Here is a 13,401-nt window from a genome sequence, read left to right as displayed (position 1 = left end):
ATGTAGTACATTCCCATACCGCTGAGAAGTAGAGAGGAGGGATAGATACGGAATTGGAGTTCTCTCCAAATTTTGTATTCAAGCTCTGATCATGAACTGAAGAAAAAAAAGAGAGAGAGAAACCCTTATTGGCTAAATATCATATTTAATAGAGCTACTTGAGCAAATTTTGCTTTTTACATGTATTCTGAATAGATTTTGATCCTTCTTTATTGTATATCAGAGTTTTAAGCATTTTCTTGTTTATTAGGAATTATAAATGTTAATTTTTTTAAAATTAATATTTATTTCAAGATAAATTGTTAGAAAAGTTCTTTTTCAGCTTTAAAAAAAAAAGTAATAAATACTGTTTTATACTCTAGTTAGGATGTTGGCATTGACAAACTCATATTAATTTCAAAGATAAATAATGTTGCATGTTTGATTCATAGAAATCGTTTACGTTTTAGATTAACTTATTCAATACTATTAGATTAATGAAAACAAATGTTCGAAATAGATAGTTCTTGTAAATAATATGATTTTTTCTCTTGCTAAAGTTGCCTACTATTATTATGATTCTTAAAAAGTAGCTCATTTAGTTAATCCTCTGAGAATTGGTCCTGTAAAAAAAAATTGTTATCTTCAAGCATTTTTGAAGGATAGCCTCCTGCCCTTTGATCTATATAAATTTGCCCTTTTTGTACAAATTAGCAGCCTCTCCTTAAAAACACTTCAGATTTTATTTTAAAACATAAGTAATTCACTGTTTAAATAATAATTACACACTGATAAAATTATCTGTGTTTATAGGTTTAATTTTGATTGCCATTACAAATATTTACTTTGTTAGGATTATTCTCAACTGGTTAAATTTTTATAAGTTACTCTTATTTCGGGAAGAGGGTGGTGTATTAATGAATTTTTTAAGTGATTTTAAATTATTTTTTAGTAAAAAAATAAATACCCTTTTGATCCGAATTGAAGCTACTCCCTTTTTAAAAGTGGTGACTTATTTGAATTCTTAGATATGAACCACTGTTGAGTCCATGTTAACTGTGAAAATACCCATACATTCCACTTTTATAATACCTAAATGAATGTGCGGGAAGATTTTATTCTTTTTTGACCATTTCTATTGCATTAGATTCATTCAAATTTAGCATTTGTAACTCTAATTATAAGATTTAAAAAAAAAAATTATTCTCTTAATTTGTATTGGTTAAATTGTTAATGTCCTCTTGCTTAATTTTTATGCACCCTATATTTTTTTTTAAAAAAAATTCATGAAAATTTGTATAAATGTGGTCGTTTGACAAAGATATTTTCTCATCTGAGATCAGGCGCTCTTCTAAACATCTCAGTTAATCAAAAATTGCTATATAAATTTCAAAAGCATGTATAGTATGAGTAACTTTTAACCTTTTAAAAAATATTTTTACAAACACTAATAGCAAAAAGCAAATTAAATGATAGTAAATGAACAGCTGCCTGTCGAAAGGGTTTAAGTTCTTCTAACTATTTATTGAGGTTCAGAAAGCAAGTAATAAACTATTTGATGCTAGTTATTATTTAAAAATTAAATGCTTTAATAATATGAAATTTAAAATTTAAATGAAAATATAAAAAATAAACTATATACAATTCAAAGTTGTGTATGCTACTTGATTTCTCTAATGAACATACTCTACATTTTTAGATTTGTTTTAACTTAAGATTAAAATTCTTTAAACTGTACTTGTTAAAAAAAATTGTCACTCTTTCTATTAGAAAATGAAATACTGAAGGAAATAATTTGCCTACATAACTATCCACCATCTATGATTTTTTTTTTTTTTTTTTTTNTTTTTTTTTTTTTTTTTTTTTTTTTTTTTTTTTTTTTTTTTTTTTTTGAAGGTATAATTTTTGATAACTGAAATTTGTTTCATAATCCTTTTAAATTAATTTTACATTTTCTTTCTTTTTAGTTAAAAGCATTTGAGTGCATTGATAGATTTTAATGAAGTGTTTATGAAATTTGACAAACTCTTGAGAAATGGATTTTATCTGTAAATGAAGTTTAGTGACATTGATGTTTATTCAGTTTTACTGTGATGGATCAAGATCCAGAGGCCAGCCACTCCGAAGATGCACTTTCAATAGTAGAGGTTCCTGACATCTGTTCTATCGAGGAATACAATGATGTTGAGGTATGCTTGACAATTTTGTCATATGCTTATATGTGTGTGAAGGTTTTTTATATTTTTGGTTGTTTTGTGGCTAATGTCTTATTAAGAAATGTGGTTGAACCTCGATTTTACTTTTTCCACCAAACTAAAGATAAAAAAGAAAAATGGCACAAAAGGTGAAAATAAAAAATTGAAGTCAAGGAAAATCTAAGCATATCTTTGAAAACTGACTCTCGCCAGGTGAACCATTAGAAAAAATGTGTAATCTTTAGTTGCTTTTTGTTTTTAGATACAATATCTATGATAACTCGTACAATACTACAATTTTTATCAAATCTGCTTCTTGGCTTGCATTCTCAAATTAAATTTTTTTTTGATTTTTTATGTTTTAAATTGCTTGATTAGCTGTGGGTACATTCTCTATTATTTCTGCTTCATCATCAGTAATTGATGGAAATTGTGAAGTGATCTGTGTCATAGGGGATGTGTGTGTGTCTTCGACTTCCAGAAGATCTTCAACCATGCAATCTTCTTTCAAAAGACAATGTCCTCGTACAATATCAAGAATCCTGCTTAATTAAATTCAGAGTTTTCAGAACATTAATCTTAGCTTTAGAAGCATCTGCAGATCACTGGAATTAAGAAAAATTGGTGATTTTATAACCAGTTGTTTTTAATTGGATGATGCCTAAATCCAATGGTTGAAGTTTGCTCGTGCAGTTTACGGGAAAAGATTTAATTCCCACATTTTTCAATTTGAGATCTAAGTGATCTAATGCACTGATAGAGAAAAAATTAATTTTTGCTCTTGTAAGTGCATTTTTTTTATTAAGTTAATGAAGAAAACCTTCAAATAAGAATTGAATTATCCATGTTTTTTTTTTAAGCATAATTATTGGTAAACTTTTGACATTTTTTAAACACTGTGGTTTCTCTGTTCTACTAATCACAAGAGGCATTAACTTCTGTCTTCATTTTTGCAGTTTAAAATAGTCGAGTGCATTTTTCTACGTTGCAATTTTCGCCTCTGACCTTCAAACTTTTGTTGAGTCACAAATTTAAAACTAGTCCCGTCTTGTCGCGTTAATTTTATCACTTGGATTGCATACATTTGATAGATTTGGTAAAGTTTTCACTTTCTACTGCTGCACAGTTAGCATATCTTCATTATAGGATTCTCCACAGATAGATTTGAAACATAAATTGTTCCTGTTCTTAAATCAATGAATCCAACAATTTTAAATACATTTTCTTTTAGGGTGGGTCTGTTTATTGGAATCTTTGCTGCTTGGGCTTCTTTGAACCAATTCATTAAATTTTTTTCTAAATCTTAAAAAGATGTCTTAAGAATTTGCATTTGTTATTATATTTTTCAAGTTTTTGATCTTTAAAATTGTTTGTGAAGTTTAATAAGCAATCGCTAAAGATTTAGCAAGATCAACTTTAGTGCCATGAAATTATTTAGCTTTTTCGGCAAGAGTGAAACATTTTAGTTTCGACATCTTCTCTTGGAAAAAGAATACGGTGACTAGTGTTTCGACTGTAAGAAAAATGTCTATGGTGCTCAAACGAACCAGACTGAAAGTTTCAGGATGTGTACTGGCATGGACACATGAGTGAAACCATTTCGAAATAGAGAGTATTGAAGAAATGATTGCACTCTTATTCAAACTTTGAATTTCAAAGTGATTTAACTTTGTAGCCACAATAACTGCCAGCAGGAGTTAGACTTCAAAAAGTACAGTACCGATATTGGCAGTTGTCTCTCTTATCCTTCCCCTTTTTGTCTTTTGTTGGCTGAGTGTGATTGAAGAATAAAAAGCCATTGACTTATGGTTGTTGCGGTCCCTTGATTTGCCTCTTCTTCCACCCTTCTGATTTTGACATAGGGAGAAGCCCCTGTCACTGTCAAATGAACAAGATAGAACAGAAAGAATGCGAGAATGCTTCCATACAGATCTCTTGGTAAAAAAAACTCAAAAATTTTGTATTAGTGTTGTAAAAAAATTATTTTGATCTGTCATTCGAAAAACGCATTAATCAGGATTTTAGTAGAAGGGATAGCGTAAAATCCGAGATATTTTAACATTATTGTCATTTTATAAATTTAAGAAAAAGTGTATCGTGAAATATGTTTTACAATGTCCGGAGTAGTTCCCGATAAAAAAATTTTAAAAAATGTCAATTTTTACAAATTCTGTCGAAGTTAGAGTTACAAATTTTGGCATTAAGTAAACACATTGTGATGTCTTTCTAAATAAGTATTAATGCACTTGTAACTTAAATAATTATAATTAACATTGACCAAAAATTATCCTTATCCCTGGAATGGAGTAATTACTGGTCACTCACATCTTGAATGCAAATAGATATATATATATATATTTTTTCGTTATTTATATTAGTACCTGGTGCGTAGTGTTTTTAAAAAGTGCTTAAAGGTGCTTATTTTCGATTTTCGTTATTTAATAGCCCTTAAAGATGAATTTTTCATTGGGTGTTTTTAAAAAGTGCTTAATTTTCCTTTTTCAAGAATGAAATTCTTTCGTTACCATGTCGATTTAAGCCACATATTGTGCAAAAGCGTGTTTTTCACATTGTTCCATTCAATGTTTTCACAATTCATTTTGGCGTACAGTTGGTCCATAGCGTATAAAAGCACCAATCATTTTACATGTTTGATGAAAATACTAGCAAGTCTGTATGTGCGTCTACTGAGCGGGGTTCAGTGAGATTATTACATTCTCATGTGCAACTCTGCTGCATTTTGCAATATATTCTCAATTTCTGACCTCTGATATCGAACCGAAAAGTTTCTCGATCATTTTATAATGGCTAATATAATCAAGAAAAGAGTTCTTTGTCAGGAACTAGTTATTTTCTCATGATCATCTACAGTCTGAAAATTATTTTGCATTTTGTTAATGTATATAGTGTTTAAAAATATTTTTTGAGTGGTTAAAAAGTATGCTTATTTTTTGTTGAAAGATTTGGCTACGCACCCTGTAGTACTGCAATTTATTAAACCAATTAGACTGGTTTTTTTTCATCAGGTACAATGTTGGATATCTTATATTTATAGAGTTTATAACAATATTTCGGGGTTTAATATAATTTTATCTATACTACAATTTGCAAATTTTTACACAATATTTTTTGTGCAATTTATGTGCATTATCTATGGAAGTAATACATTTAATCATAAACATAGCTACCGCTGGATTAAATATTTATAAAAAGCGTAGAAAATTGGCGACTTTGGTATATAAAAAGTAAGCCCATTTCATTTTATAACCGATGTTAAACAGCCGACCCATTAGCCTTCTAATTTTGAACCCAATCCAGAGGACAATGAAACTACTGGAAGCAGTGATGGCTTACGGCTGTGTTCCCCAACCCCCGGTCAGTGGATCAAATGGTACCAGGCCGTCAATTTTATTGAAGCTAAATTTAAATTCCTAGGTTTAAACCCCAAATTAAAAAAATCTGTGTTCCATTAAAATTTTATTTATTTAAAAAAAAGGTGCCCCCGAAGGTAATGACATAAATTTTTTAATGTTTGTAATGTATCATTGTCTCCGATTATCCCCAGATGGAACCATCTCATTGCAAAGAAACAAGCTCAGGGTTCTCATTAATTTAATGTTCTAGTAAGTTAAAATGTTAAATCCCTTTATATTTATTTTTTGGTGTAACTATATTTTATTTTGAAGGCATGTTTAAATACAATTAAATTAAAATTAATAAATCAAAGTAATCTAAAATAAAAGCAATCAACCTGCTGCTGTAAAATTATCAAACGTTGACAGGTCCGCTGTGATAAAAAGGTTGGGAAACACTGGCTTGAGGGATAAAGCATTCACCTTCCAATGAGGTGAACCGGTTTCGAATCCCAAGCGATGCCTGGTCGATACGAATTCCACAGCCGGCTCCCACTGACAACAGTGCTGGCGTAAAATATCCTCACCGGTAGATGGATCATAAGTTAGAGTACCCTTGCCACCTGGCTAACAGTGGGAGATTTTGTGGTTTTTCTGTCCACATAACACAAATGCAGGTTATTTTCCTAAAAAAAGCCTCCATGAAGGCAAATTTCTCTCAAAACTTGATCCAGGAGTTCCCTTATCTTTTGGATTTGATTCAAAATTATAAGGCTATGGAGTTGAACATTGATAGGCGTAAACCCATAATTGGGTTGGCTATTCAACGGCAATTATAAAATAAAATATGCAACATAATATCTGCACTCCTCTATTGCAAATTGTGCAATTAATTAGTTCTTTTTTTTAATCACTCTAACACAACTGACATGTGTCCACTGCTTCAGAAAATTCACATGTACTACCAAAATACGCTAGCAACTCATTTGTGTCTTGATTTATGTTTCATTTTTTGTGTTCTTTTACTGTCTTGATTTATGTTTTTCTTTTTTTTATTGTTATCTTGTTTCTCTTTCTTTTGATTGGCTTTTGCTCCGATTTTCCGTCTAGTTTCAGAATGTCATTGTTTGTAATAACAGCAAGGTTTATATTAATCGTTTGCTGAATTTCTGTTAATTAAGTATAGCCATAAAAGGTTAGTATAGTTTAAAAGACTAATATTAAATAATTATGAAATTCAGTATTTAAATAATTAGTAAGAATTAATTACTATTAATTAAAACTGGTAAACACTATGGTCATAGTTAACTTTATAGTTAAAGTTTAAAGTGTTTCAGATAATTAGAATCACTATTGATATAAATATGACAAAAAAAATTAAAAAAATGAATAAGATAGTTAAATAAGGAGAACAGTATTGACCAGGAATCACCTCGGTGACCAAGATTTACCCCAGAGGCAAGGTAGGCAATATTTGAGGAAATACTGTAAATTATTTAAAGTAATATAAGAAAATCCAAGAAAATTTTTTAGTAGCTAAAGTAGTTTGTAACTCAACAAAAAAGCAAGAAAAGAAAAATATTTATTACTTAAATGGTGAAAAAGATCTTTGTAGAAATATTCCATAAATAAGACCAATATTATTTTACAGAAATTTAGCAAACAGTTTAGTTTTAATTCTTTTTGAAAAAATTAGTAAATGAACAGTATTCTTATAGTTAAGTGATAAATTCCAAAAGATTGTTCAGAGTATTATTTTGGAGACTAGTTTTCCAATCATAGCACTGCGACCAGGAATTTCCTTAGGTGACAAAATCTTTAAGATACAGATTCATTGTATCTTTAAAAAAATTACTATTTAAATGCTTTTCTAGAAAAAATGAAGTTTAAAATGTAATCGAAACTCTCATAAACGCCACGTCATAATAAAAACGTCTAGAAAAACAAGTTTTTTAAAAAAGAAAAGGCTTGATAGAGAACAAAATAAAAATCATTCTTAATTTTTAAATGAAAGATAAAGTGCTAAAAATCTCAATTTGACTTCATATTGCCGTATTTTTAGAAGAAAAAAAAGTGCCCATAAAAGAATAACGTTCATTTGAAACACTCTTTTAAAAATGCTGTCGTAATAAAAACGGTGAAAAAAAGATAATAAAAAAGAAGCTAACAAGCTTTGTACTAAACTAAAGACCAAAAAAAAATAACTTTTTTTTAGTTCTGAAACATAACTTTAATGCTGAAAATCACAGTTTTCTATGTTACCGGTTATCTGTCATACCTTACGGGAAAAATGACAATAACATAATTAAGTTTATTTGAAACGCTCCTTTAAAATAAAATAAAAAATTCTAAATTTTTAAAATATTAGGTGTTGAAAAAACGTGGAAATTGACTAGCCTGAATATTAATTAAAAAAATAATAAATCAGCGTAACGAAACTCGTGGTTCGATATAAATAATCTAGTTTTAATTCTTCAAATTTCGCTTTTCTATTTGTCATTCAGAACATATATTAACAAGTTTTAGAACTTAACAAATATCAGTGAAACAATTTTTTTATAATGTATAGTAAAAAATACGATTTTAGATTATTCTTTATTAAATCTGTTTTAAAATAACTTGGTCGAAAAATACTTTTTCAAATAATAATTTGCCGAATATTTGGCCAAACATTTTCATAGTACCTGAATATTCGTTACATCCCTATTTCTGAGCAACAGCTTTGTAGAACTGCTAAGTAGCACATGTTAGAATCAAGGATTCAGAAAGATGCTGATAAAGGCAGCTAAGTCACAAAACTTAGTCGTTAGTCAACGCTGTCGCCAAGGAAAATATTAAAAAAAAACATAGTTAAAGTGCCTTACACTTGAAGTAATGTGATCATTTTAAACTATATTTATTATCTTGCCGTGAAAAATTATCTGAGCTTTAGAACAGACAACTTAAATATTTTAAAAGTTATAAACTTTTTTAAAAATCTCCAACTATGCGACATTTTTCCACCTGGATGAAATTTATCAAAATCACTGCCTTATTCTCAGTTTTTGCAAATTTTTATGAGCCCAGGTAACGCAGCATCGGAGTAAGTTTTTAAATATTTAAAAATTAGATCACAAACGCTTTTCATTCTTGCAAAACTGGGGCCGAAAATTTAGTATGATGAAACGGTTCACACTGTTCCAAAGTTATGGTTTATAATTATGGAAATGAATTAAAATTTTAATTTTAGATTTCATGTTATCTTTTTTTTAGTACAGGTTAATTGCATTAAACATTTATTTAAAACCGAAAATATAAAGTATGAAGTAATCTTAACAAAAAAGCTTGAAAAAAATGTGTATCTGAATTGAGTTATGAAAGGTTAAATTTTTATTGCATCATGTTGGAATTTCAGCTATTGCGTTTAAAACTTGAGCTCGTCGAAAATCTGTAAAAGCATATTAACACGCATCATAAACTTTTATGACATTAGCACAGTTGACTGAAAAATTAAAATAATAATAAAATGTTCTTCCTCATTGAATTTTTTTTCCTTTTTTCATTATTATTTCAAAATATCTGCTTTAAATGTATCGGCATAAGTTATTCTAATTCGGCCAATATTCTGCAATTACGAATATTTGAAACATAACCCCTTAAAAATTCGACTTATAAATTATTATCGGCGGCATTCTTTTTCTCCTGAGAGAGATTGCAAAATATTTAATTCACATTTGCAATTTTTTTTTTTTTTTAGTAAAGGGAAGTAGTGTTAGGTAGGACGAAAAAGACCCATGATTTTGCCTACGAAAAAAATTTGCCGACAATAAGAACCACAAATTTTTCCTATACTTTTGACTTTGTTTTTGCTTGCGTCGTTAAAGCAAACTGTTTTTGTAGTATAAGGTAGATAGGATAAGGTTTTATAGTACAGCAGAAATAATGTTTTCTTAGAGAATTGAAATTTTTCAGCAAAATTAAGATCAATATATTTTGCGATCAATACTGGAAAATTTACGAACTTACTTCTAACAAAACCAGATATTCACGATAATATTTTGAAGAAAAAATTTATTAATTTTGTATTTATTATGTTCACTTAATCTTCGTGGAATCAGCACCTATGAGTAAATCTAGAAAGCAGCACAAATGACACATATCAAATAAAGAATTTTGCCATGTCTGAAAAAGCCTTCTTAGGAGCAAGAATCGAGAAGATTTTTAGGACTTCTACTTTATAATAGGGTGAATTGTTATCTAATTACATACATTAACAACGCAGTTTCGAAATGTCGCAATTTTCAAATATTTTGTGTATCAATATTAAGTGTTTTAAAAAATTACAGTAAAATTAAGAAAACTTGAAAATTTATTGCTTTATATGAAAGTCATTTTGGAATGCAAAGACTTACACTACTTCTTAGCGTAAAACTACTTACTATTTGGACTTGAAAATCAAAATAAGAATGGAAGAAAAGAAAGGCTTTATCTGCATATCAGCGAAGCGCTTTATACTTCCTGCCATTATTAAAATTAATGAGAAATAAATAATTAAATATTTTACTTTGAAAACATAATTTCTTACACAACAATTTTAAAACTGTCTCCAAAAAGAACTTAATGGGTCAACTCTAGAAAATTAAACGTTTACTACGAAATGTAAAATATCTATATTTTTTACTCTTACTGCAAATTGTCATATATATTGAATCAAATTTCAAAACTTTGTTGAAATATTCATAGAATTATTCTAATCCACATGAGAATCAAATTGACACAGAATCTAACAACCAGCTAAGATTTGTCGATTGTCATTGAATTCTGGTTGAAACGTTCTCTAGTTCTAGAAAATGTTAATGATGCGGAACTCTTTTTTTTTTTAACTATATTCTTTTGTTTGTTACGTGTGATACAAAAGAATGACGTTATGTTATATTATAGAGAAAAAAGTTCTTATCTTACAAATAATGACGCTCTTCATCATTTTGTTTTTATTCATTAAATCATTTTTCGCTTAATTTTTTTAAAAAACATTAAGTACTATTTGCAATTGATTTAGTTTTAAATTGGAATAACTGGAAATAACCTATTACCTTTAAACTTCTCAATATTATATATTATTATGTCCTTAACCTATTCAACACGTGAAAAAAAATTTTTGATCGAGTGATTTATCTAATTTAAAAAAATTTTTAGAACAGCTATTACTGGTGCAGACTATAATTCGTATAATGAAATAATAAACCCCACGATTCCAAAAATTTTTCTATCATTATGAAATAAAATTTTAAAAATATAATTCCTGTGTAAAATCCCGTCAACCACTTTTAACAAAATCAAAAAATGGCGCAAAACAAAGCGATTTTTCACTAACAATGGAAAACTACTTACCAAATACGTAATTATTCTTTTAAGGTTTATCTTTTTTTAAAATACGATATAGTTTTTTTGTTGTTAAATATAATGAATGAATGTAATTTTATTTTTGCAAATAAACTATGCTTCACATTCTTTTTAAACATAAGTTCTAAAACATAAATTTCAACGTTTCTTTTTTTTAAAAAATAACTTTTTGTTTTTTAATTTGCATTTAATATGCACTGGTTACAAAATTGAACTATTTGGATTTGGTGTCAATTTGGCTGAATTTGCTCCAACTCTCCTGATTGACGAGATTTCGCAGGAATATCAAAAAATTAGTTATTAAAACATGTCGTGTGGCTTTTACTTTCCCCTCATTTTAGTGATTTTTTTTTTCTCTATTAATATAGATTAAGTCGTGTCTTTCATCATGATAATGAATGTCGTTCATCATCATAATATAACGGAATAAAAATTTTGCCTGATAAAAGCTAATCAATTTTCTGTAGTTATTATTTTGTACTCAAGCACTTTTCATGAGGCAGTTAAACCCTATGCCAAAAAATTCTTTAAACTAATAGTGTAAACAGATTCTCAAAAATTAATGGGATTAAAAAAAGTAAATAAATAAATAATTAAATTGTCATTTATCAGTATACCAAATATATCGAAAAAAAATTTCTTCATATGTAAATAATATAAATTCACTTAGTTTTTGATTGAAAGTGCGAAAACTGCTTTTATGGTAAATGTTGAAAAAAGAAAATAGATATTTGAATATTCTTACATACTTCTGTCCCTTTTCTACACTACCCTACTATAATCGAAAAGACACTTTCAGTTTTTGACATTTTTAAATTTCTCCAAAAATGCTTAAAGGGGTATTTTGTAATTTTAGATGTGATTAGTTCATGCGATTTTTCATACTTAGCAATAAGGTTTAATGCTTTCAGAGGTTTGGGAGACCGACAATAAATTACGAAAGATTACAAGTAATTTTGAACATCCTATGGCAGAAAATCAAGCAATAAGCTTGTAATTTATATCTTTTACTTAAATTGTTATTTTTAATAACTGCATAAAATTTTCTTTACCTAGCGTAAATATTTATGTAGATATGGACATTTTTATAAATTTAAAAAAAAAAACTATTTTTTTCGTTTTTATTTTTTATTTTTCCTTTTTTTTTTTCTATAACTTTAAAAATATTCAATGAAGTTAACAAAATTCTTGGAACAATTTAAAATTAATTACAAAATTATTGATTTAAAATTTAAAAAGAAAATCGTTAAAAACTGGGAAGATATGAGTATTTGAAGTAGTTCTTTTATACTGCGCATGCGCAGAAAATTTTTTTTTACTTCCCCTTTCTTTTCCCTTAATTTTGTAGTAAATTGTATTTGGCAACCAATGAAATAGTGTATGAGAAAATTTTATATGAATATCTTAGAAATTTCAAGCAATTCTCTAAGTAAATTTTACTTTTTAAAAAAGCTCAAAACGATAAAGGGTTTTTTCCCAAATTTCGTTTTGTACTATTAAACAAGATTAATTAAAAATGAGACCAAGATTGTGGATAATTATCCCCCATAAAAGTATATTTTCTTTCACATGTTTTCTTTTCATATACCATATTTTTAGTTTCCGGACGATTATTGTAAGGTGTTATCATTTTTTATTAAATTTTATCTTATGATACAATATGAAATTTGTGGAAAACCTGTGACCGTTTTTTGCTTTCTTTTAAAAAGTACAAAAATAACCTAATTGCTTGTATTTTTTTAAATTTTTAAGATATTCCAATCACTTCTTTTATTATTTGCCAAATACGATTCACTGCAAAATTGTAGGGAGCAAGAAAACTAAGATTTTCCTGCGCGTGTGCAGTATAAAAGAACTACTTTAAATACTCATATCTTGAGTAGTTTTAAACGATTTTTTTTTTTAAATTTTAAATTGATAACCTAGTAATTAATTTTAAAATGCTCCAAAAATTTTCTTTAATTCCATTGAATACTTATTAAGATATCGATACAAGCTTATTGATTGATTTTCTGGTTCAAAAATATACTTGTTTTCTTTCGTAATTTATTGCCGGTTTCCAAAACCTCTGAAAGCTTTAAATCCTGTTGCTGAGTATGAAAATTCGTATGAACTAAACATCCCTAAAATTATAAAATAATCCTTTCAGTATTTCTTGAGAAATGTCGAAAACTGAAAGTGTCTCCATTATTGCACGGTAGTGTATATGTGCCCGTTTTTGCAAGATAAAATAAAGTAAAATAGGGGTAAATCTTATTTTTAAATAGATAATTAGAAATGTTTTCTTTTTAATACGCAGCATTAAAAGAATAATAAACATTAAAGATATTTATAATAAGTTATAAATTTGGTCATATTTTCAATTAAATAATGACCAATTTTTTTTTCTTCTTTTAAAAAATAAAAAAAATTCTAAATTTTTTGTTATGAACGATTCTTTCTTTTATGAACTCAAATTGAAAGTCTTCTACGACCTTATTTCTTCTTTTGAA

The 13,401-nt window shown here is 27.8% G+C and overlaps 1 protein-coding gene across 5 annotated transcripts in view; it reads left to right on the top strand.

The window, feature by feature from the left end:
• Window positions 1–13,401, top strand: part of LOC107453320 (patronin) — an 82,420-nt gene that overhangs the window by 1,749 nt on the left and 67,270 nt on the right. For all 5 annotated transcript variants that reach the window (XM_043042683.2, XM_043042681.2, XM_043042682.2 and 2 more), the window contains exon 2: window positions 1,947–2,168. In XM_043042683.2, the coding sequence (XP_042898617.1) occupies window positions 2,073–2,168 (96 nt within the window). In that variant the 5' untranslated portion in view covers window positions 1,947–2,072. The remainder of the gene's footprint in view (window positions 1–1,946; window positions 2,169–13,401) is intronic.

This window comes from Parasteatoda tepidariorum, chromosome 2 (assembly GCF_043381705.1).
Source record: "Parasteatoda tepidariorum isolate YZ-2023 chromosome 2, CAS_Ptep_4.0, whole genome shotgun sequence".
NCBI classification, from domain to species: Eukaryota; Metazoa; Arthropoda; class Arachnida; order Araneae; family Theridiidae; genus Parasteatoda; species Parasteatoda tepidariorum.
Note: the sequence above shows the minus strand (reverse complement) of the source record. Positions and strands in the feature narration are given on the sequence as shown.